At 37.0% G+C, this 21,418-nt stretch overlaps 1 protein-coding gene across 1 annotated transcript in view; it reads right to left on the minus strand.

The window, feature by feature from the left end:
- Positions 1–21,418, minus strand: part of DCDC1 (doublecortin domain containing 1) — a 62,595-nt gene that overhangs the window by 19,770 nt on the left and 21,407 nt on the right. Inside the window, exon 5 of the mRNA XM_012802166.2 lies at positions 4,290–4,495. Coding sequence (XP_012657620.1) covers positions 4,290–4,495 — 206 coding nt within the window. The remainder of the gene's footprint in view (positions 1–4,289; positions 4,496–21,418) is intronic.

Below are 21,418 nucleotides of genomic sequence, written 5' to 3' on the forward strand. Positions count from 1 at the left end.
CTGGAGAGACCAAACTAAAGAAGGGGAGAATTTAGAGGCACCAAGGAAACCTCATAGGGAACATAACTTACTGAAAAAAGAGAAATTAAGTCAAAGTCTGAAATACTGAAAGCACCACTCTTAGCCCCTTTCTCCACTTAGCTACTAGACTGCTCAAATTGCCAGAGTCTAGTTAGTGAAATTGATTACCCTCAGAGAAAAGACAGAATTAGGGAGTCCACTCCAAAGAAAAAGCTCATTCAAAACCTCTTCAGTGAAACACATTCCTCAATATGATACACTTGTGCTCACAGAGATTCTGAACCAAGTTTTTTAGTTCTTCACTTTTAAATATTGACGGAATATTAACTCATATTTAAGGAAAGCCTATACTATTCAAGACCAAAAACAAACAAAATAAACAAAGACCCCAAAACAAACAAATAAAAACCAGCTGGACATGATGGTTCACACCTTTAATCCAAGCACTTTGGGAGGCTGAGGCAGGACAGTTGCAAACAGAAAAATCAGCTGGGCATGGTGGTACACGTCTGTAGTCATAGCTGCTCAGGCAGCTGAGGCACAAGAATCACTTGAGACCAAGAGTTTGAGGTTGCAATGACACCACTGTACTCCTCTAGCCCAGATGACAAAGCAATACCTTGTCTCAAAAAAAAACAAAACAAACAACAACAAGAACAAAACCCAAGTACTTAGAGAAAACAGAAACAATGCAGGGAGAAGTAAAAAATTCATTGAATTGGGAGGTAAAGATAAGCAATTAGATGTTTGATTCAATGAAATTCAACATATAAAAGGAGAAGTTCTATAAAGTCAGAACAGAAAATGTACAGGAAAAGGACATTGTAAAAAAAAAATTCAACAAAATATCTCAGAAGAAAAGGATGAGACTTCAGATTGAAAGGACAACCTGTGTATCCAGCACATCTTGGAAAATTTTTGGAATGCTATCAATAAAGAGATGATTCTATAACAAATCTTTCATTCTTTGTGTCACAAAAGGAATCAGTGCAATACCAGACTTCTCAACAACAATACTGGAAATAAGAATCGATGGAGAAATATGTTTAATATTTGGAGGAAAAAATTGGAGAAGCCACCATATATGTGCACAATTTGAGTAAATGAGGATAGAGGAAAACTAGAGAACAAGAAACAAGCCATCCAACACAACAGAGCAGGAATGATAATCCCCAATGTGATGATGAAGATATCTGAGGATAGAGGTCGCAGAGAGCAACCATTTCAAACTGGAGGAAGAAGACAGGTGTCTTCTGTTTGTTTCACTCATTTCCTTATCTTTTATATTGTTTTCTTCACCACTGTAATTGCATATTAGTAATAGTACACGGAAAACCAAGGACAAAACAAACAAAAAATAATTATTAATTATTCAGAATAAAAAACATTTTTCATGAAGGAAATGATATCCTGGATAATAAAATAATCTATACTGTTTAATACTACTTCTCTAAGAATGAATCCAAGAGATAATTAGTGGAGAATAACACTTATCTACTTAACCTTAAAGGGTGGATTCCTGGTAATCATTTTCTATTTCCCATTAATTTGACATCTTATGCCCACAAATTTTTCTTAATACCTTTTTCTGTATGGGCATGATGGCTCATGCCTATAATCTTTGCACTCTAGGAGGCCAAGGTGGGTGGAGCTCCTGAACTCAGCAGTTTGAGACCCAGTCTGAGCAAGAGCAAACTCCCAGCTCTTCTAAAAATAGAAAAATTTGCTAGGCCTCATGATGGGCATCAGCTACTTAGGAGGCCTAAGGCACGAGGATCACTTGCACCCAAGAGTTTGAGGTTGCTCTGAGCTATGATTCCATGGCACTCCCTAGAGAGACAGAGTTAAGACTCTGTCTCAAAAAACAAAGAAACAAAACCAAAAAAACCCTTTTTCAACCCATGAATATATGTTTAGCTTATACTCTACAGTAGCAAGTGCTGTGTGATTATTAAAATCATATCAAGTAATTCTAAAACCAGATTCAAATTACAAAGGGAGATACTATAGCTCTAGTATTCCAGAGTTTTGTGAAGAAATATATCATTTTGGCCCTCATTTTAAACTTTATAATTACTTCCTAAAATAAATAAATGAATTTCCTTTTGATTTCCTACTTACAATTAAAATACAGACATTTCTGCTTGGCTCTATTCTGAGCTCATAGAGGACTTTTATGCTTTAACTGATTTTGCCACCCATCTTCAAAAATTCTTTCCTTACACTACTATAATAATGTTTACCATATTAAAGTCCTTTACATTCTACTTCAGATGTATATTAGCAATAATCTAAAATAGCTGACATTTCTAATATTTTATTATAAAGGAGAAAATAATCTGTGTTTCTCTTATGACTGTGCAACTTCCTTATTTCTATTACTGATTGTGGTATGTAACCTATAAAAAGAGCATCACCCTATGATTATCAACAAAGCTTCCAACATTTAAATTTTATTTATAAAAGAATTAGTTTGCCCGATTTTTCTCTTCCTAAAAGTTCTTATCAACACCCAGTACCATCATTTTGTAGCCTCCTCTCCCTTTTTACCTCATTTTTAAAAGTGATGTTTAGGCACATATTTACAAATACATTTACTACTAAACCATGTTCTACCACAAGTTTTATAAATGGAAAATTCTTTAAATTGAACAAATTATAAAAAGAAAAAAAATAAGCTAAAGATTTCCTTGATCATCCCGTTTTGAATAAATTGCTCTCTAGAGACAAAAAGCAAAATAGCAATGACATTTTTATTTATACTCAACCTTTCATCTGAAAACATATAATCTGTAAGAGTGTCTATTACCCCAATTTTACCACTGAGGCATAGAATTACAAAGATTGAACTGAAGTGAACTCAAAAGGTTATCTAATCTAGCTTCTATATCTAAGAATGACTGCATTTTAACAATCTAAGAGATATGTCCATCTTCTCTATTTTTCAAAATGTCCAGGGAAGATGTTTCAACTCACTTTAGAAATTGACTCTGGTCTGTAATATCCCTTGTTTTACTCATAATACAAATCTGAAGATAAGAAGGGGAAAAAAAAAAACAACCCAGGTTTCTCAGCTCCTTGGCATATGTTCTTAACCAGTAGTGGTTATAAAACCACCACAAAAATAAGTAAATTAAGAAATACATATTTTTATAAAATTTCTAATAACTAGTCAACTATTTGCATGTTCCAAGCAACATTCAATTTGAAATATTCAGAAACAACAAAATTATTTTTATTTCATAATAAGAATTTCCCATTAGGAAGAAAAATAATTTATATTGTGTATATAGTAGGAGTCTTAAAGATCAGAATAGAAAGCATTTACTGGGAACTTTCTGGATACCAGTCATTGAACTCCATGTGTAACATAACACTGAATTCTCACTGCAGTTCTCTGATATAGACACTATTGTTATCCCTATTTTTCAGATGAAGCTCAAGGAAACTAAGTTGCTTAAGGTCTCATAGCTGGTAAATGGTGAAGCCAAAAACGATTATGTTTTACTGTCTCTCTAACTCATTCTTAATAAATTCAGTTACTATATTATTATTATTATGCTGCTTTGAGTTAGGTGAAAAATCCTTATTTGTACTATCACATTGGGGATTAAGAAAAATCCTCAATTGTGTTTTTTCAAATTCCCATTAATTCCTCCATAGTTTTTAATATCAAAGATGATCTGGGAACTATAAATACCTTCTTAAAAACATGTTTATATAGTAAGTCATGCTTTAAATTTTGTTTTTTAAAGTTTGCATAACTATTTCCTGATTTTTTTTGTAGGCTCATCCAATTTTGTTTTTAAAAATGATATGAATACTTTCAAACTGAATTTTAGTTATTTTGGACTTCGCTAATTCTCTGAAGAGGAGTGTTTTAGGTCTTCTTACCATTCTAAATGTAAAGGGGCAGATTTGAGATTTGAAGCAAGCCCAGCTTAGATTGGCTTCCATTTAAATATCTTATAAAATAGTGTAACTAATTAGAATGTTTTCTCTAGTATAAACATAACTTTTCATTAGGTAAGTGGCCAACTATGTTAGCTAAATAATTTCCTGGAATATTGTTGCTATGCTAAGGTAATTTATGGTGTTAGTGTTATAATCAGACTTGTAATCATGTAAATTTTTTAGTTCTATGTAATGCCTTCTTAATAATTCAGTTTATTAGTTTATATTGATATCTAGAAGGAAAAAAAAACACATTTCAAAAGCCACAAAAAATTAACATTTAATTCATACCTCAATATTTAATACAAAATTACCTTTTCCATTGTTTCCTTTCCTACTGTAATCTCATGCCCATCCTGCCCCATGCCATTTTTAAAGAACAGAATTCGGACTGAGGTCTTCTCAGTAAGTTTCTTCATTCTAATGGAAAGAACAGGCTTGGTTTTCCGTCTTTTGACATCAGTAGGAAGCATCAACCCATTCATTGTCCAAGTTACTTTCTTCATTAACAACAGATGGTCTAGAAGATAATTTTTTTTAAGTCAAGTCAATATTTGGCTTTAAAATTTAAAATGGACACATCATGCTTCCCTCCCCCTACTACCTGTATCATATACACTGGCCAGTCTCCATTTAGATGCTGGTTTTCTGAAATTCTACCACCAGCTTCCCACTAACCGTGACATAAGCTGTAGCAAGCTGTCTGCTCTGATAGCCTGCATAAATCATCATTTCTGAAGGGAACAGATGTTCAGGGTATGAAAGAGTAATACCACAATTTAGTCCTAATTAAAATTCACCTTAGCATGCCTCTATCACTGATGAGATGCACACAGCTGAAAGGGTCCATTGCAAAGGTCCAATGTCCTTTGCTTCCTATAAAACAACATGGGTCCTGAACTCCTGTGCCCTTTAGAGTTGGGAAACACTTTTTTCCTCTTTAATACGATTTCTTGTCCATGTTGCTTTAAAGGTGATGACCTCCAAATGGTGACCTCCAAATGGTATCTCTTCTCCTATGACTAGAATGAAGGTGCTTTCTAGGACATCTTTGGTGAGAGATTTAAACCATTTCACTAAAAATGAAAAACAGTTTTTTACTAACAATTTACTTTGACCTATACATTTTCAAAGCTGTGTGCAGAAATCTAAGTTTCAAAACTCCCACTAACATTTAACGGAAGTGTGACTAAATTACTGTGTATGTCTTTGAAATGGTAAGGGTGAGAATAGGAAAGCAGTATACTGCAAACTGGTTGCTATCAGCATTCTTCTCTTTTCAAGAGGTTTTGTTTCATAAATAAATAATCTTCACCTGAGTTACTTTATTTGTGCATTCACTTTATTTTAGATCATATTTTCTTGTCATAAAAATTACGAAAATATAATTGTCCCTCCCTCATCTGCTCTTATTTGTTCTAATGACAAAAACATAATTTTATTTATCTATAACTGAAAATAGCTATATTTTTTTTTGTCCAAACTTCCAAATGACCCTACCTTTATTAGCACTTACCTTAAAAGAAGATTGGTTTCTTTGACCTAGACATATAACCTATTAATATTAATATGAAACATGAGCCAGTAGTTATAAATAATCTTCAAGTCTCAGAACGGCTATATTAACATTCAAAAAAAAAATCCTCTATTCTCTCTCTCTTTCTGTCAACCACACATATACGTACATACAGTGGGCAGAAATATAAGCAAAATTTGTCAATTAAAACTAGATTATAAAACCACAGATGTAATTAGCCTTCAAAAAGGAAAAATATTTTAATGGAAATTAGTTACTACATCTTTTTCATTTTGTAATCTGAAATTGATAGGAATTAGAATTAGAAAAAATGAGTTCTAAGTTAATGAGTTTATATGTATCCAAAAGATCCTCAAGAAGCTGACTAAAGAATAAATAAACAAATAAATATTTAATAACATGTATCCAAAGGAATTAAAAACAGGTACTCAAATGCATACATGTACACATATACTTGCAACAGCACTATTCCGAATGGCCAAAATGTGGATGCCTGTAAATAGATGGGCAAATGATAGTACAATGTATATTCATATGATGGAATATTATTCAGGCATAAAAAGGAATAAGGTACTGATACTTGCTACAATATGGATGAATCTTGAAAACACCATGCTAAGTGAAAGAAACCAAACATGAAAGGTGATTCCATTTACATGAAATATCCAGAAAAGATGGTTGCCAGGAGCAAGGAGGAAAGAAGAATGGAGAGAAACTGAATGAGTCAGGGATTTTATTTTGGAATGGTATAAACGTTTTGGAACCAGATAGAGATCGTGGCTGTAGAACACTGTGAATATACTAAATACTAATTGTTCACTCTGAAATTATTAATTTTATGTTATGTACATTTCACCTCAATAAATGAATAAATAAGAAGGAAGGAAGAAGAAGGAGTCTTATGGTCACTATATTTCTGAAAATAAAAACATACCTTTCACTGGGGAAAAAAAAAGGTAACAAATTTTCACAGTTTGATGGGAGTTCACACACAATCTCAACGCCCTCAGATGCTTTGCACAGTATAAAGCAGATGTCCTCAAACTATGGCCCACGGGCCATATGCGGCCTGCCTAGGACATTTGTCCAGCCCACCAGGTGTTTTTGCCGCTGCTGCCTGTCCTGCTTAGCAGCCCACTTGTCCCGGGGCCCTCAGTCCAGCCCTCCAATAGTCTGAAGAACAGTGAACTGGATAAAAAGTTTGAGGACTCCTGGATAAAGGGCATAAACTCCCACATTCAAACTAGGTTTGAATCCCAGCTTTGCTTTATAGTGACCCTAGGTTCTTTATACTTCCTTGAATTTCAGATTTCTCATCCACAAAGTAGCTATTGATCATCACTCCATCACCTGCTAAGGATTAAATATCTTATATGTAAAGGCACATAACATATTGAAGTCACACCATAAATGTTAACTTCTTCCCCTACCTCTCTCAATCCTATTGCTTATTACACAGCTCTAGAGCAGAGGTTATCAACCTGTGGGTCACAGCCCCTTTGTAAGCATGAAAATACATCCTACATATCAGATATTTACATTACAATTCATAACAGTAACAAAATTACAGTTATGAAGTAGCAGTGAAAATAATTTTATGTTGGGGGTCACCACAACATGAGGAACTGTATTAAAGGGTCATGGCATTGGGAAGGTTGAGAACCACTGCTGTAGAGAATATTAATTTTCATATTCACCAGGGACCAAACAGGAAAATTATCTACTCAGAGTATCAGAGCAAAGGGTATAAACTGCAGGAAATTGGTCACATTAAGTGAAGGAAAAGGCTGAGTAGCAACCAAAGGACAGTGAAACAACCCAGAGACTGGCAACAGCAAGAAACCACTCCCATCAAGGCCTAGATTTAGAGGATCTTACCCACAAAGGATTTTCCCCTTTGATTACTTCAACCAAAAGCAGAACTAGGGTAAAAGGAGTGAAGAGCCAATGAGGCAAAATTTCAGGGAGCCTGGGCTCTCACAGAACCCTTGGACTTCTTCCAAGGGTTCTCAAATTTTGTCCCATAAGTGCTTAATTCATCCCACCCTGGGCCCAGCCCTGGCGTTGACTATCTCCTCTATATGACGAACTCCTTAATTCCACTAAAAACAGCACTTACTATTACCAGGCACTATTTGTTTACGTATTTATTTATTCATCCATTCATTCATTCATTCAGTTTGTCTTCTCAACAACTTTATGAGGTAATATTATTCCTATTTACAGGTGAGGAAACTGAGGCACACAGGAGCTAACTTACCCAAGATCTTGCAGCTGGCATACAGTGGCACTGGGATTTAAATTTACTTCAAGAAACTGTGCTCTAATCACTACACTATTCACCTCTATCATACATTATCGGCGTTATCTCAAATTCAACATGTCGGTGGCACCTGTGGCTCAGTGAGTAGGGCAGTGGGTTCAAACCTGGTCCCGGCCAAACTGCAACAAAAAAATAGCTGGGCATTGTGGCAACCACCTGTAGTCCCAGCTACTCAGGAGGCTGAGGCAAAAGAATTGCCTAAGCCCAAGAGCTGGAGGTTGTTGTAAGCTGTGACACCATGGCACTCTACCATGGGTGATAAAGTGAGACTCTGTCTCTAAAAAAAATAGAATAAAATAAAAAATCAAATTCAACATGTCAAAAGCAAAATTTCATATCTTTCTGCACAGACGGACTTGCCCTTCACAGTTTTTCTGTTTGTTTTTGGTTATTGTTGCTGATGTTTTGAGACACAGTCTCACTCTGTTGCCCCATCTAGATTGCAGTGGAATCAGCATAGCCCACTGCAACCTCAGACTCCTGGCCTCATGCAATCCTTCCTCAGTCTTCTGAATATATGCCACCATCAGCCTAATTTTTCAATTTTTTTTTTTAACTTTTTGTAGACACAGGATCTTGCTATTGCCCAGGCTAGTCTTGAATTCCTGCCCTCAAGCAATTCTCCTGCCTCAGCCTCCCAAAGTGGTAGGATTATAAGATGAGCTATTGCACTCAGGCCCTTGTCAGCCCCTTCACAGTTCTTATTTCTACAGTTGGTTCCACTTCTTTCACAGTTATGTGCAATCTCAGGAATCTCACAGTTGTGAGATTGTGCAATCTCAGGAATCTCACAATCTGTGTAATCTCACAGGTCTTATTTCTACAATTGCTTCCATTTCTTTCACAGTTATGTGCAATTGGGGGGGAACTTGGAAATTCAAGTTCCAAGAACTTAAACTTTTCCTCCTTATTGATTGAATGATATTTATTGGGTATCCACATATCAAAGCACCAAGGTGATAGATGCTTGTGGAGTTCACAGCCTTCAGGGGAGAGGATGACAGTGAGAGCTGATAAGGTGACTTCTGAATAGAGAAGCCTGCCTGCATGATAAGAGTTAGTCATGAAAATTGAGGGAAGACTATTACAGGCAGAGTGAAAACTAAGCACAACTACTCTGAGGTAAGAATGGGCCTGCCATGTCCAAGAAAGAAAAATAAAGTTTATATTGAAAAAGACTATATATGGTGAAAGCCAAAGAAATAGGAAGGGGCCAGATTGTGCCAGTCATGATAAAGGGTTTGGGGCCAAGTACAGTGGCTCATACCTGTAATCCTGGCAGTCTGACAGGCTGAAGTGGGAGGACTGTGTGAGTCTTAGGAGTTCGAGACCAACCTGGGCAATAGCAAGACCCTGTCTCTACTAAAATTAGAAAAAAATAGATAGGCATTGTGGTAGGCGCCTGTAGTCCCAACTACTTGGGAGGCTGAGGAAGGAGGATTTGTTGAACTGAGTTTGAGGTTGCTGTGAGTTAGGCTGGTGCTATGGCACTCTAACCTGTGGCAACAGAATGAAACTCCATCTAAAAATAAATACAATACAATAAAATAAAAGGTTTGGATTTATTCTGGATGTAATAGGAAGTTACTGAAAGGTTTTCAGGCAGGTGCTATGAAGAAGAGACTACAATTGTCCCTTGGTATCCACTGGGAATTAGATCCAAGATCCCTTCCTCTAAAGACACCAAAGTCTACAGATGCTCAAGTCTCTTTTATAAATGGTGTAGTATTTCCATATAACCTTCACACACCCTCCTATACTTTAAATAGTCTCTAGCTTGTTTATAATACTTAATACTATGTCAATGCTATGTAAATAACTGTTACACTATATTTTTATTGGTAATATTTTTATTATTGATTTGTTATTTTTTATTCTTTTTTTCCCAAATATTTTCCTATTTAATTTTTTTCCCCCTTTTTAAAAATTCTGGCCAGAAGCCTTTTCTCAGATTTCCCAAATATTTTCAGCTTGAAGCTGGTTGAATTACAAATGCAGAGCCTGCAGATACAGAAAGTTTACTGCACAGCAGAGTATAGCAGACACTGTCAGTGCCCCACCAAGGTGCCTTTTACCAGGCTAGAGCACCCAAACTCCAGCTGCTGTGACTCCGGGCTGCTTCCATCTCATAGCTGCACCCTTTTCCTGAAGATTGCCTTTGACTGAAAGAAGTCTAGCCAGAAGATACCTGCAAGGTTATTATCTTTTTCCTGTTACCTGACTGATTCAGAGGCACAAAAGCCAGTCAGTCCCCTTGTCTCAAGAGGGGCTGCTCCATGGTATCTTTCTCATTCCAGAGTCAGCTAGATCTCAGCTGAACACATGCCTTTGCCCCACATCTTTGTCTGCTGCTAGGCTCCTTTTCCTACCTCTATGCATTTCAGCTGAGAGTAGTCACTCACCAAGTCTCTTACACAAAAATCCCCATCTCAGCTCTGCTTCTTGGGAACCTGACCTGAGAAAGAGTAAAAGGAAAACCTAACTCTCAGCTATTCTTTCTTCATAGTAACCCTTAAAAGCATCATTCTTTTCCATTCCCAACCAGATCCACTTCTGTCATCTGGAAAATCTTCCTAATTATATTTGATTCTCTGCCATGACATCTGACATTCTATACTCCAACAACACTGAGTATTCTTAAAACATCAATTTTATCATTGCCTAAAGAGAAAGCTCTTGGAGCTAGCTTTTGAAGTTTTCCACTAGTCAGTCAGCTAGCCAACTAGTCTGTCTGTGAAGCAGTTAACAAATATTTACTGAGCCCATCCTATGTTCCAGATCCCGTGCAAGGAATAAGAAGAAAATATGGTCCCTTTCCTTAAACTCACATCTAACAGAAGTGTTTAAAGACAATCTGGCCGGCTGCCCTAGGTCAGTGGTTAGCACGGCAGCCCTGCACACGAAGGGTAGTGTGTTTGAGCCTGACTGATAAACAAAAAAAATAAATAAATAAAGACAATCTGATACCATTTAAACTCTCTATTCTCATCTTACACTGGTTTAGAGCATTATTCTACCTAAGTCAATCTGTTCGCTACCCTTATTCATTTTAAACTCCATCCTTTAACTATTCAAATTCAAGTCCTTCTCAAGATCCAGCTACAGCTCTTCCCTTATTGCTGCAGCCCACAATGATCTGTCATCTCTCTGAACCCTTAGAGCACTTGCTTCTTGTACTAACCATCCATGCATTTATTCATTCAATAATGTCTGAAAACCTACCATATGGCAGGCACTATGCAGGTGTTAAGGGAAGAGAATAAATTACCTGAAATTATTATATAAATATTCTATATGTATATATCCCATTTCTGATTTCATATTTAAACACTTGATATAGCCTTGTATTTCTTATTTCTCTGCTCAGGGTATAAATCAGTTTATTACATATGGTATAATTATTAGATATTAATTCTGCTTTGCATTTAAATGACCAAATTGATAGGAGCAGAGTAGAATCTCTGTAAATTGGCCATCCAAGAGACTATAACAGACTGGTCAACATACGGAGGTGGTCAACATAAGGACCTAGGCCTATACTGACACATACTTGTGGTGCATGTCTGGCCTATGAAAATTAGGTCAACTTAAGGAGGTGGTCAATGTGAGGAGGTGGTCAACTATGAAGGTTCTACTGTGTGGTTTTATGCCACTTTTAATAAACATGTCACTTATATAAAATAAACTTAATTTTCCATGTATATGTATCTCCCATCTTTATTCCCCACCTCTCCACAGTATGACCTTAAATATGATTGATCTACCACCTTGATGCTCATTGATAGCCACAATGAAAGAAAATTTCTTTGGGAAAAGAAGAAAACTTGCTAAGGATAACTTCTTGGTAAATGAGTTTCTAGAAAGAGTGAAATAGACCGAAAAGAACTCAAAGTATATTTAAAGTAAATTCTTACACATTCTCAAAGCTCACTTTGGGGGTCATCCCTCCCAGCTTGGATACCTTCTTTGCTCTTCATGAAGACCTTTACCATTAAACTTTGCCCACTGTATTATAATTGTGCATTTACTTGGCTTAACACACAGTGTCTACTTGTATGGAGTAGATGCTTATATGAGTACATTAATGTATAAAGCTGTCCTTTTATTTCAATAAATGGATTCCAATAAAGAAACACAGTCATAATTTCATTACCTGAGAAGATATGAAGACACCTTAAAAATTATATACTCTAAAATAGAGATTATATTTCTAAAGTTCCAAATAGGTTTTTGGGAAAAACTATAGATGGATGTAGGGAAACCACATAATAAATAAAATTTAAAAATGTCATTCACAACGTAAATTATACTATATAGTTTTTGAAGACACTCTTATTTTCCAGACCTTTGTTGATATTGATAAACATGGAAACTATTAGACATGTATAAATTTTTTTATACAACTAAAGATTTTTTTTTATTGTTGGAGATTCATTGAGAGTACAAGAAACCAGGTTATACTGATTGCATTTATTAGGTAAAGTCCTTCTTACAATCGTGTCTTGCCCCTCAAAAGTGTGTCACACACCAAGACCCGACTCCTTCCCTCCTTCCCTATTTCAGCTCTTCTTTTGCCCCACCTCCCTCCTTCTCTCGCTCTGCTCTTCCCTTCCCCCACCCTCACCATGTCATTGTCATTAATTGTCCTCACATCAAAATTGAGTACATAGGATTCATGCTTCTCCCTTCTTGTGATGCTTTACTAAGAATAATGTGTTCCACTTCCATTCAGGTTAATACAAAGGCTGTAAAGTCTCCATTTTTTTTTAATGGCTGAATAGTATTCCATGGTGTACATATACCACAGCTTGTTAATCCATTCCTGGGTTGGTGGGCATTTAGGCTGTTTCCACATTTTGGCAATTATAAATTGACCTGCAAATCTAACAGTTTTTGTGCAAGGGTCCTTATGATAAAAGGATTTTTTTCTTTCTGGATAGATGTCCAGTAATGGGATTGCAGAATCAAATGGGAGGTCGAGCTTGAGTTCTTTGAGGGTTCTCCATATTTCCTTCCAAAAAGGTTGTATTAGTTTGCAGTCCCACCAGCAGTGTAAAAGTGTTCCCTTCTCTCCACAGCCACACCAGCATCTACAGTTTTGCGATTTTGTGATGTGGACCATTCTCGCTGGGGTTAGATGGTATCTCAGGGTAGTTTTGATTTGCATTTCTCTAATAATTAGGGATGATGAGCATTTTTTCATATGTTTGCTAGCCATTCGTCTGTCTTCTTTAGTGAAGGTTCTATTCATGTCTCTTGCCCATTGATATATGGGATTGTTGGCTTTTAAAATGTGTATTAATTTCAGTTCTCTATAGATACTAGTTATGCAGGATCTATAGAGAACCGAAATTAGGATGTCAAATGTCAGATCTTTTGTCTGATTCAAAATATGCAAATATCCTTTTCCATAGTGTAGCTTGTCTATTGGCTTTGATTGTTGTCTCCTTAGCTGTACAGAAAGTTTTCGGTTTAATTAAGTCCCATTTGTTTATTTTTGTTATTGTTGCAATTGCCGCAGAAGTCTTCTTCATGAAGTCTTTCCCCAGGCCTATATCTTCCAGTGTTTTTCCTATGCTTTCTTTGAGAATTTTTTTTTATTGTTTCATGCCTTAAATTTAAGTCCTTTATCCATCTTGAATCAATTTTTGTGAGTGGAGAAAGGTGTGGGTCCAGTTTCAGTCTTTTACATGTGGATATCCAGTTCTCCCAGCACCATTTATTAAATAGGGAGTCTTTCCCCCAGTGTATGTTCTTGTTCAGTTTATCAAAAATTAGGTGGTTTTAAGATGTTAGTTTCATTTCCTGGTTTTCTACTGGTTTCCAAATGTCTATCTATATCTCTATTTTTGTGCCAGTACCATGCTTTCTTGACCACTATGGTCTTGCAGTACAGCCTAAAATCTGGTATGGTGATGCTCCCAGCTTTGTTTTTATTGCTATTAACTGCCTTAGCTATATGGGTTTTTTTCTGGTTCCATACAAAATGCAGAATCATTTTTTCCAAGTCTTGAAAGTACAATGTTTGTATTTTAATAGGGATGGCACTGAATTGGTAGATTGCTTTAGGAAGTATAGACATTTTAATAATGTTGATTCTTCCCAGCCATGAGAATTATGTTCTTCCATTTGTTAATATCCTTTCCTATTTCCTTTCTTAGGGTTTCATAATTTTCTTTATAGAGGTCCTTCACCTCTTTTGTTAGGTATATTCCTAGGTATTTCATTTTCTTTGAAGCTATGGTGAAGGGAGTTGTGCCCTTAATTAGCCTCTCATCTTGGCTGTTATTGGTGTATACAAAGGCTACTGACTTGTGGACATTGATTTTATATCCTGAGACATTATTGTATTTTTTGATGACTTCCAGGAATCTTGTGATTGAGTCTTTGGAGTTCGCTAAGTATAAGATCATATCATCAGCAAAGAGGGAGAGTTTGACCTCCTCTGCTCCCATTGGATACCCTTTATTTCTTTGTCTTGCCTAGTTGTATTGGGTAGAACTTCCAGCACTATGTTGAATAGTAATCATGACAACGTTGTTTGGTTCCTTGAAGCTAGTTCTAGGAGGAAGCTTTCAGTTTTACTCCATTCAGTAAAATATTAGCTGTGGGTTTGTCATAGTTAAGTTCTATCACTTTAAGGAATGTGTTACTTATGCCTATACTCTTCAGAGTGCTAATTAGAAAAGGATGTTGGATTTTATCGAACGCCTTTTCGGCATCTATTGAGAGGATCATATGGTCTTTGTTTTTGCTTCTGTTGATATGGTGAATAATGTTTATGGACTTGCATATGTTAAACCAGCCTTGCATCCCTGGGATGAAACCTACTTGATAATGATGCATGACTTTTTTGATGATAAACTGTAGCCTATTGGCTAGGATTTTGTTGAGAATTTGTACATCTATATTCATTAGTAAAATTGGTCTGAAATTCTCCTTTTTAGTTGGGTCTTTTTCTGGTTTTGGTGTCAGGGTGAAGTTTGCTTCATAAAACATGTTGAGGAAGATTCCTTCCTCCTCAATTTTTTTGGAATAATTTCTGCAGTACGGAAATAAGCTCTTCCTTAAAGGTTTGATAGCATTCTGGTGTGAAGCCATCCAGACTAGGACATTTTTTTGTTGGGAGATTTTGTATTGTTTCTTTGATCTCAGTTCTTGAAATTGGTCTGGTCAGGAGATCTATTTCTTCCTGGCTAAGTTTAGGGACAGGGTGTGATTCCAAATATCGATCCATTTCCTTCACACTGTCAAGTTTCAGAGCATAGAGTTTCTGGTCTCATTTAAGTCCCTTATATATTCAGAGATGATCTCTTGTACTCTGTGCCATCAGTTGTTATTTCTCCTTTATCATTTCTGATTGAGGTTTTTTAGAGATTTTACTTTTCTATTTCTAGTTAGTCTGGTCAAAGGTTTATCTATTTTTTCAAAAAATCACCTCCTTGTTTCATTAATTTCTGAAGGATTCTTTTGTTTTCAATTTTATTGACCTCTGATTTAATTTTAGATATTTCTTTTCTTTGCTGTTGATTCATTGTGATGGTCAACATGTAGAACAGGTTTAAGTATTTCCTGTATCGCTGGTCTTGTTGTGGCAAATTTCCTCAATGTTTGCATATCCATAAATAATTTGATTTCTTCGTCAATTTTAAAGCTTAGCTTAGCAGGATATAGAATTCTGGGCTGGAAATTGTTCTGTTTAAGTAGATTAAAGGTAGATGACCATTGTCTTCTTGCTTGAAAAGTTTCATTAGAGAAGTCTGCAGTCACCCTGATGGATTTGCCCCTTGTAAGTCAACTGGCACTTACTCCTGGCAGTTTGAAGAATCTTTTATCTTGACTTTGGATAAGTTCATCACAATTGTGTCCTGGAGAAGCTCTGCTAGAGTTGAGGTGACCTGGGATCCAATATCCCTCTGAAAGTATGTGTCAGAATCTTTGGAGATACTTGGGAAATTTTCATTTATAATATTCTCTAGTATGGCTTCCATTCCCCTGCGGCATTCTCCTTCCCCTTCTGGGATACCTATAACTCGTATGTTTGAATTCTTCATAAAGTCCCATAATTCTATCAGTGAATGTTCTGTTTTCTCTCTCTTCTTTTCTGCCTCTTTAACTATCTGAGTTATCTAAGAGCTTTGTCTTCTACCTCTGAGATTCTTTTTCTGCATGGTCTAATCCAGGGGTTCTCAAACTTTTTAAACAGGGGGCCAGTCCACTGTCCCTCAGACCGTTGGAGGGCTGGACTGCAGGCCCCAGGATGAGTCGGCTACTAAGCAGGACAGGCAGCTGCGGCAAAAATACCCAGCAGGCCAGATAAATGCCCTCAGCGGGCCGCATGTGGCCTGTGGGCCATAGTTTACAGACACCTGGTCTAATCTGCCGTTGATACTTTCTATTGTATCTTTAAGTTCCCTAATTGACTGCTTCAGTTCCTTCAACTCTGCTATATCCTTTCTATATTCTTCACATCATTCATCTCTTATTTGATTCTGTTTTTGGTTATTTTCCACTGTATCAGCAGTTTCCTTCATTGTTTCCATCATTTCCTTCATTGCTTTCATTATCTGTATTCTAAATTCCCTTTCTGTCATTTCTAACATTTTATAGATGGAATCCTCTGCAGTAGCTACCTCACAGTCCCTTGGAGGGGGGTTACTCTGGACTGGTTTTTCAGGTTGCCAGGATTTTTCTGCTGATTCTTCCTCATGAGTGTTTTCTTTTATCTGTTTCCTTGCCCTAATTTTCCTTTCACTTCATCTTGCTCTTTAAGTTGCCATGCCTCTGGCCTAGGATTTCAATGAGTCCTTTTGGTACAGGACCAGAAGGATTAAAGAGCAAGAAGAGAAAAAAGATTTAAAAATTAAAAAAAAGAAAAAGAGAGAGAAAGGAGAAGAGGTGAGTAAAAGGGAATATTGACTAAAATAAGAGAGGCACAGAAAGAGGGAGACAGGAGCAATATAGGTATATAGTAGGGTACTTTGGCCCAACCTTAGAAACCCCCAACCTCTGGGGGTGCTGGGTTGGGTGGTTTCCTTAAAATCAGTAGCTCTTTGCCAGCCTGTTCAGACACAGTGCCCCACCTCCACCAAGTAGAGAAGAAAGACAAAATGCTATAAATGAAACCAAAACAAGCAAACAGAAAACTTTACAGGATAAAATTGGGGGAAAAACCAAATAATAGGTGTAGAAACACTAGCAAAAATGAAGTTCTAATTTGTAAAGAAGGCAACTATGGAAAATTATATTTAAACTAGAAAAATTAAGAAAGAAAAGAAAAAAAAGAAAATCTAGAAGGAAAATGTTGAAATTAAAAAAAAAAAAAGAAAAAACCAAAACCCCAAACAAAGCAGTATATAACTTGCTGAATATTGTCTGGGCAACAGGTGATCTTCTGGGGTATGAGATGTTAAACACAATGCTGATTCAGCTATACAAGATGGAGACTGGAGGCCTCTGCTGATTTCTCAAACCCCTCAGGGTGGAGAGCCTAAATCTCTTCTCAACCTGCTTAAAAGGCACTTTAAACTGTCAACCTTGGCTAAGCCAAAGCTTTCCCAGGAAAGCACTTGTTGCTGGGATCACTCCTGAAGTGGCTGCCCACTTACCCAGTGTGCCAAAACCAGTCTCACTCTATGCCCCTGAGGGCCAAGGCTGTCAGGCATCTCAGTCCCCACCTTTAGGCTGGTCAGTCACTAGATTACTCACCCAAGGTCTCCTGCCTAATCCTTGCTCTGTGACCTGAGGGTGGAGCTTGTTGGGGCAGTTCTCCCACAGTGTCTCCACATGGCCCACAGCCAAACACTATTAGCTCCTTCTGGCTCAGTGGCTTAGTCTGGGGCCCTATACAACGCTTAAAGTTTTCTGCACTCTTACCCAAGTTCTCCCAAGTTAGTTCAACTGAGTCCTCAAGTCCAAAAAAACAAAACAGTTCACAGGGAAGGCCTTTCCAGTTTGCAATCTCACTGCTGCTGTACTTAACAGCTGCCAGCGGGATTAGACCTAACGAACACATGCAACCACTTGCCAGTTCTTCACTGCTTTTGTCCTCCTCATGGGGTCCAGAGGTCTCTTGCTGACTCCCTATATCCCCAAAGGGATGTTTCTGGGCAGATCCAACCAGCCAGAGATGCCTGGAGTCTTCTCTCCCTAGTCTCACCATGCCCAGTTGCAATGAAGCTATTACTCAGCCGCCATCTTTCACCTCCCCCACAACTAAAGATTTTTAAATCAACCCATAAAGCAGCCTAATAAAATAATACTAATGATGACTCAAATGTATTAATAATTTACTATCTAAGCAGCACAGCACACTAGTTAAGACCGTGGTATCTTGGCCCAGATTCCCTGGATTTGAATCTTAGTTTTGTTTCTTACTACTTCTGAAACTTTGGAGAAAAAAATCAGTCAATCTGATTTGCTTTAGTTCTCTTTTCTGAGAAATAATAACAATAAGAGTCATCCCCTTAGCTGTCATATGGATGAAAGAAATTTTTACAGATGAAACATTTATGTATAAATAAGAAATAGTAAATGTTGTCTATGCTATTAGTACCCTCACAATTTTCATTATGATTTTAACATAGGGAAAATACTGCATTAACTGCTTCATAATCACCACCTATTTCATCCTTACAACCTTAGTAAGTAGGCAATAGTAGCACCTTCATTTTGTAGATGAGGAAAAAGAGACTTGGAGAAATTAAACAACTAGATCTTTATTATATATCTGTGAGTCATTGACCAGATTCAGGCTTGAATGAGTCCAGAGCCTACTTTTTTAATCATGACACTCACTGTACCTTCCCTCAAGTGTCTTAAAAATGACTAAAGCAACAAAAGAATTTGAATTCCCCTAATTTAAAATGACTAGATTTCCCCTGCTTTTTAAAATTTCACCACATTCCACCTATTCTCACCATAGCAGCACCTAAAAAGCAGCTGCCCTTAGTGACCATATTTTGTTCAAAATGTTTTTATGAAAATTACTCCAACTGCATTTATAGAGTGTTGTGTCTTTGGTTAATCAGAATAGTCTGATGTATTACAATAAAGTTTCTCAATTTTTTGACAAATGTTTACATTTCTGTGCCTTTTGTGATGGGGCTGTGTGTGCACTGTGGAATGTTTAGTAGGAACCCTGTCCTTTTCCCACTAGATATTCATAGTACCTTTCCAGGTAAGTCAACAAAAATATCTCTAGACACTTCCAAATATCCCCTAGGAGTTAAAGTTACCTCCAGTTGAGAACCATTTCTGTAGAGGAATTTGAGACAATTCCCTTCTACAAAGGTGCAGGGAGCTGCATATAAACTATGGGCACCCAACAGGCTCTTATTTAACTCCCAACTTGCTGATGCCTTTTTCTCTCCTTCTTTGCTGAGCTATCTTCCTTCCTTTTCAATTCAATACCACCTTCTGCAGAAGGCTTTCTATGATCTATCCATCTTCAGGCTTTCCAGTTTCATTCATGTGACCTTCATTACATTGATCTTCTCTGTTTTTATATGTGTGCCTATTAGACTCTGAGCATTTCAAGAGCATAGAAGGTGTTTTCATCTTTTCATCTCCAGTAGCTGGTACGTTGTAAACAAGTGTACCGTCGGATACTTAACGAAGTAATAAAAGCTGATGATCCATTTTTGTTGTTGCAGTTTGGCGGGGACCAGGTTTGAACCCGCCACATTTGGTATACGGGGCCAGTGCCTCACTCACTGAGCCATAGGTGCCACCCTGATGATCCATTTTTAATGAAAGTATTTGTTCCCTGTAGCATAACCATCACCAGAAATAGTGCTTAGAACACAGCCGATGCTCCATAAATATTTGTAGTAGCCAGGTGTGGTGGTTTACACCTGTAATCCCAGTATGTTGAAAGCCAAGATGGGAGGATCACTTGAGACCAGGAATTAGAGAGCAGCCTCAGCAATATAGCAAGACTTCATTACTACATAAAGTCTTTTTTTAAATTAGCCAGGTTTTGTGGCATGCATCTATAGCCTCAGCTACTCAGGAGGCTAAGCCAGGAGGATCACTTGAATCTGGGAGTTGGAGGTTGCTATGAGCAATGGTACACCACTGCGCTCTAGTCTGTATAACAGAGCCAGACCCTATCTCAGTGTTTTTCAACCTTTTTATCACATGGCACACTTGAACCTATAGTTAAATTTCCATGGCATACATAAATTATATCAATAAAAAAAAGATTTAAAAAATAAATATATTTACTGTGCTTTAAATTTCTTTGGGAAATATTTTAGTTAATGATTTTTTAAATATTTAATGGCATATCTAAGATCCTCTCACAGCCATGGCATGCTGGTTGACAATCACCAACCTACTTCAAAAAAAAAAAAAATACATATATATATATACATATATACAGTATAACCTCCATAGTTGATCACCTCCCCACATTGACCACCTCCTTAAGTTAACCTAATTTTCATAGACCAGACATACACATGTCCTCTTAGTACAAGAGGCCTAATTCCTTATGTTGACCAGTTTGTTGTAGTCCCTTGGGAGGTCAACTATAGAGGTTCTACTATATTTATAGAGTATTTGTTCAACATATCTGATTAGAGAATGATTATTATTTCATTAGCTATTAGGTCAATATTAGGTAACTACTGACATGTTTCCTCCATATTTAGAGAAAAGATTATATTTTTATAATCATGATTAATTAGCTTTCTCATTATTATGTTCCACATTGAATTTACCAGGAAACCAATGTCATGAAGAATAGCCCAAAATAAGAAGCAAAAAAATAACAGGCTCTGTGAATACTATCAATTGGCTTTGGAATTTTAAAGTCTTAGGGTTGAAAGAAACTTAAAAAATCATTGACTTTAACCACACATTTCATTTGCTCAGTTATTCAGTTAACAATCATGCATTGAGCATTGAATACAAACTCCCTGTTAGGGACACTGCACAGAGAGAATCTTAAAGAATTCTGCCTTTGAGGGAAGATAAGGAAAAAAAAAAAAGCAATATAGCAGGTGCTAGGTCATATGTTTGCATATGATATTGGGAGAGCACGGAGCAGAGGCACCAGCCACAGCAAGTGGTGGTCAAGACTCTCCAGAGGAAGGACACAGAGTAGGCAAAAATGGAAAACATAATCTAGGTGGAAGAAATGATATAGGACTCAGGAGTGACCAATCTGATGTCCATGGGCCTCATGCTGATGTTGTGAGAATGTTTTTTCTTAGCTGTGATGTCAGATATCAAGAAAAATATGCATGGCCCTTCTTTTTCTTTGTTAATCAGCTTTCGTTAGTGTTTGTGCATTTAATGTATGACCCAAGACAACTCTTACTCTTCCGATGTGTGGCAGAGAATAAAAAGGTTGGACACCCCTGAATAGGTGAAGGCCAAGTTATGCAAGATATGATGAGTCATTGTGAGGATACTGAACACAGTAGAAGCCAGAGATGGAACAAGAAGAAGAAGATATATATATCTAGCCCCCCAGATCAGGACCTCATGCACAACACTGAGAGGCACCTGAAAGCAGGCTATTCGCTCTTTTGGACAGAGGGGACTATTAGAAAAACCCTCTTTATATGAAGGAA

Source organism: Otolemur garnettii, unplaced genomic scaffold (genome assembly GCF_000181295.1).
Source record: "Otolemur garnettii isolate 467f Iridium unplaced genomic scaffold, OtoGar3 scaffold00001, whole genome shotgun sequence".
NCBI classification, from domain to species: domain Eukaryota; kingdom Metazoa; phylum Chordata; class Mammalia; order Primates; family Galagidae; genus Otolemur; species Otolemur garnettii.